This window comes from Sinocyclocheilus anshuiensis, unplaced genomic scaffold (genome assembly GCF_001515605.1).
Source record: "Sinocyclocheilus anshuiensis isolate Anshui unplaced genomic scaffold, SAMN03320099.WGS_v1.1 scaffold1517, whole genome shotgun sequence".
In the NCBI taxonomy this organism is placed as follows: Eukaryota; Metazoa; Chordata; class Actinopteri; order Cypriniformes; family Cyprinidae; genus Sinocyclocheilus; species Sinocyclocheilus anshuiensis.
Window position 1 is genome coordinate 370,544 of NW_015540950.1, and position 3,012 is coordinate 373,555.

The 3,012-nt window shown below is 40.5% G+C and overlaps 1 protein-coding gene across 2 annotated transcripts in view; it reads right to left on the reverse strand.

Moving 5' to 3' along the window:
- The window catches only part of LOC107689927 (eukaryotic translation initiation factor 3 subunit C-like), a 33,261-nt gene extending 30,271 nt beyond the window's left edge, over positions 1–2,990 (reverse strand). For both annotated transcript variants that reach the window (XM_016488111.1, XM_016488110.1), the window contains exons 1-2: positions 2,836–2,990; positions 2,324–2,445 (exon numbers count right to left, since the gene is read on the reverse strand). In XM_016488111.1, the coding sequence (XP_016343597.1) occupies positions 2,324–2,427 (104 nt within the window). In that variant the 5' untranslated portion in view covers positions 2,428–2,445; positions 2,836–2,990. The remainder of the gene's footprint in view (positions 1–2,323; positions 2,446–2,835) is intronic.
- Positions 2,991–3,012: the final 22 nt, after the last annotated feature.

A 3,012-nucleotide genomic window follows, 5' to 3' on the forward strand; every position in this document is an offset into this window, starting at 1 on the left:
GAGTGAGGCGAGACAGACAAGAAGAGTGAGGCGAGAGACAGACAAGAAGAGTGAGGCGAGACTGACAAGAAGAGTGAGTCGAGACGGACAAGAAGAGTGAGTCGAGACGGACAAGAAGAGTGAGTCGAGACGGACTAGAAGAGTGAGGCGAGACGGACAAGAAGAGTGAGGCGAGAGACGGACAAGAAGAGTGAGGCGAGAGACGGACAAGACGAGAGAGGCGAGACGGACCAGACGAGTGAGGCGAGACGGACCAGAAGAGTGAGGCGAGACGGACCAGAAGCGTGAGGCGAGAGACAGACAAGAAGAGTGAGGCGAGAGACAGACAAGACGAGTGAGGCGAGGCAGACAAGACGAGTGAGGCGAGACAGACCAGAAGAGTGAGGCGAGACAGACAAGACGAGTGAGGCGAGACAGACAAGAAGAGTGAGGCGAGGTGAGACGACTCAATTCAGCATGTGTTCATGTTTGTGTGTGCTGTCTGCGTCACTCAGAGCATGTGCCTATATCGTGCACTATATCAAACATTTGTTATATCGTTATCGAAGAATATTTATCGATGGTACTTATCGATACCGTTTTATCGCCCAGGCCTAGTACGTATTGTTTCAGGATTCTTTGTAGGGCTGCCACTAACGACTCATTTATTAACGATGTCATTTAATAACGATGTCATTTATTTATTTGATTTGACATCAAGGTGTATGCCGTGCCTCCAAGCTTTCTTACTCGTTTTGCTAATAAACGTTCTACGTTTCTTATTTATTTGGTTATATATTATACATGTTTACTTAGCCTATTTCCAGTTTTGTATACCTATTTAAACTATGTAAGTTATTTGTTATTTTATATTAGGCATAGCCTGCCCTACAGCATGGTGTATTTTTATTTGTTTTGTTAATAAAAGTTCTATGTTTTATATATAGGCTAAAGTGAGTTTGACGTTGTATTTTGTTGCATTCAAGCAATTGACGCATAACTGCCGCTAATTCAAAAGTGAAAGTAAAATGCGCACGGTGCTTTTAAGCTATTGAAAAGCGAAGGAAAGTGAGGAAATGAGGGAAAATTCAAACGAACTAAAAACGAACAATTGCTTTACTCCGAATTGCCGCTATTTGAAAGTGAAAGTAAAATGCGCACGCTGCTTTTACAAGCTATTTAAAAGCAAAGGAAAGCGAGGAAAAGAGGGAACGCCCCGCCCCTGCGGTGATACCGGTGTTATCGGTGTTGTCACACGTCGATTAACCGGTGGGAAAACTTCCTCACCGTCACAACCCTAATGGTAAGTTTAATTTCCTTAATTATAACAATTGTAGCATAGTTTTTAAACTTGTAGTCAAGCTATAACGTATTTGATATTTATCATGTAAGACTAAAATCATGCAGGGATTAAAAACAAATTCTGAGCAAAAACATTAGTTTTTTTTTTTTCCTTTCTAGTAGCCTAGTTCGGCAGTCTCTTTTCGCCCGTTTTTAACTAAATAAAAAAAACTGCTTTATTTATTTAGAAGCTGGGTAATTTAGATTTCATTTTTGTATTTTAATTTTTATTTTATGAATCAAAATACAACGGCCACAATATAATATTCAGTGCTGGGCTGCTGAAACTCCGAACGCGTGCATGTTGAGGGGCGAGCTGAGATATAGGCCTATAATGTCTTCAGCTGTTTGCGCAAATGAATTAAGAATTTATAGTGCTGTATCGCAGCTTAATTAAACATAATTATACTGTATACACGGTTTAAAAAAATCTGTAAAAATAGGGCACTATGTGCGCTGTATAAATAGACTGTGAAGGAATTTGTGTATTTTAATTATAACTTATGTTTGTGGTTTTTCATCATTATGCAGTCTGTTTAAATAAATATTCAGAAACACATGCAGTGCTACTTTTTGTCTTTTTTTTTCTGTTTAACTTTTAGTAAACTGCAGATCAAAATAGAATAAGCCTATACCCTAAATACGGATAAATTATATTGGAACGCATCTCCAAAATACAATTAATTTTGACAATTTTTAAACATTTTTATGCTTAAGCCATGTATGTTATTTTCTAAAGTTCTATACTATTATCCATTATGGCTAAAGTTTCTGTTCATGTTTATTTTAAAAACCACCAGTCGATTAATCAGTCATATTTTTAAATTTTAATCATCTGTATTGGCAAATCAAATCAACTTCCCAAAATACAAAATATAGAAAGCTGGAAGTCAGAAGAGAGTAGGAAGTTTAATTTACTAGCTTGTTTGTTGTTTTTCCCTGCCAAGGCAATATTACACAAAGCATAGAGTCAGAATGCACACTGACATAAAAACAGACTCACTGCTGCTTATTGAAAGTAGTCCCGGTCGCTTTGGGGGTGATCTCATCGGCGGAAGAAGATTCCTCCGACTCGCTGTCAGATCCGGTGGCGAAAAACCGCGACATCACAGACGCCTGCTAACTCTGAAATCAGAAAAACACAAGGAGTGACCCTGTCTCCAGTGATGTCACGAGAATAAACGCCGCAAATGGCTGTAAGCACACCAGCAATCAATGGCATTAGTTAAACGGAGAATTACTCGGGAGTCGGGACGTAAAAAAACCTGTAACTGTTAATTACTAAAAGCTCTTATGCAGTAACACTCACTCTTAACGTTCCTCTGCTGGCTGATCACCTCACTACTGATAAAAGACCAATGAACAGGGCATTAATGGAAATAACTGACCAGTAAGCCGTGTGTGGCATAATCAACTGTTGCGTCAGTGATGATCAGCGCAAACGCGAGGCTTCAGGCCTAACGGGCCAAAACTGCCGTTAAACCGACTACCGCGCGCGACACATCCGGGACCTACCTGTTCTCTGCTGGAAACGGAAGATCTCTCGTTTGTGAAATCCCTTTGTGCAGATTTTAGACCCAGATTTGCGATTTTGTGAGCACAACTGACGGCGTGCGTCAAAACGATTTCGGCTCCTTCCGGAGAGAAAGCGGAAGCGACAGAGCGCGCCAAACCTGCAGCGGCCGCGCTCTT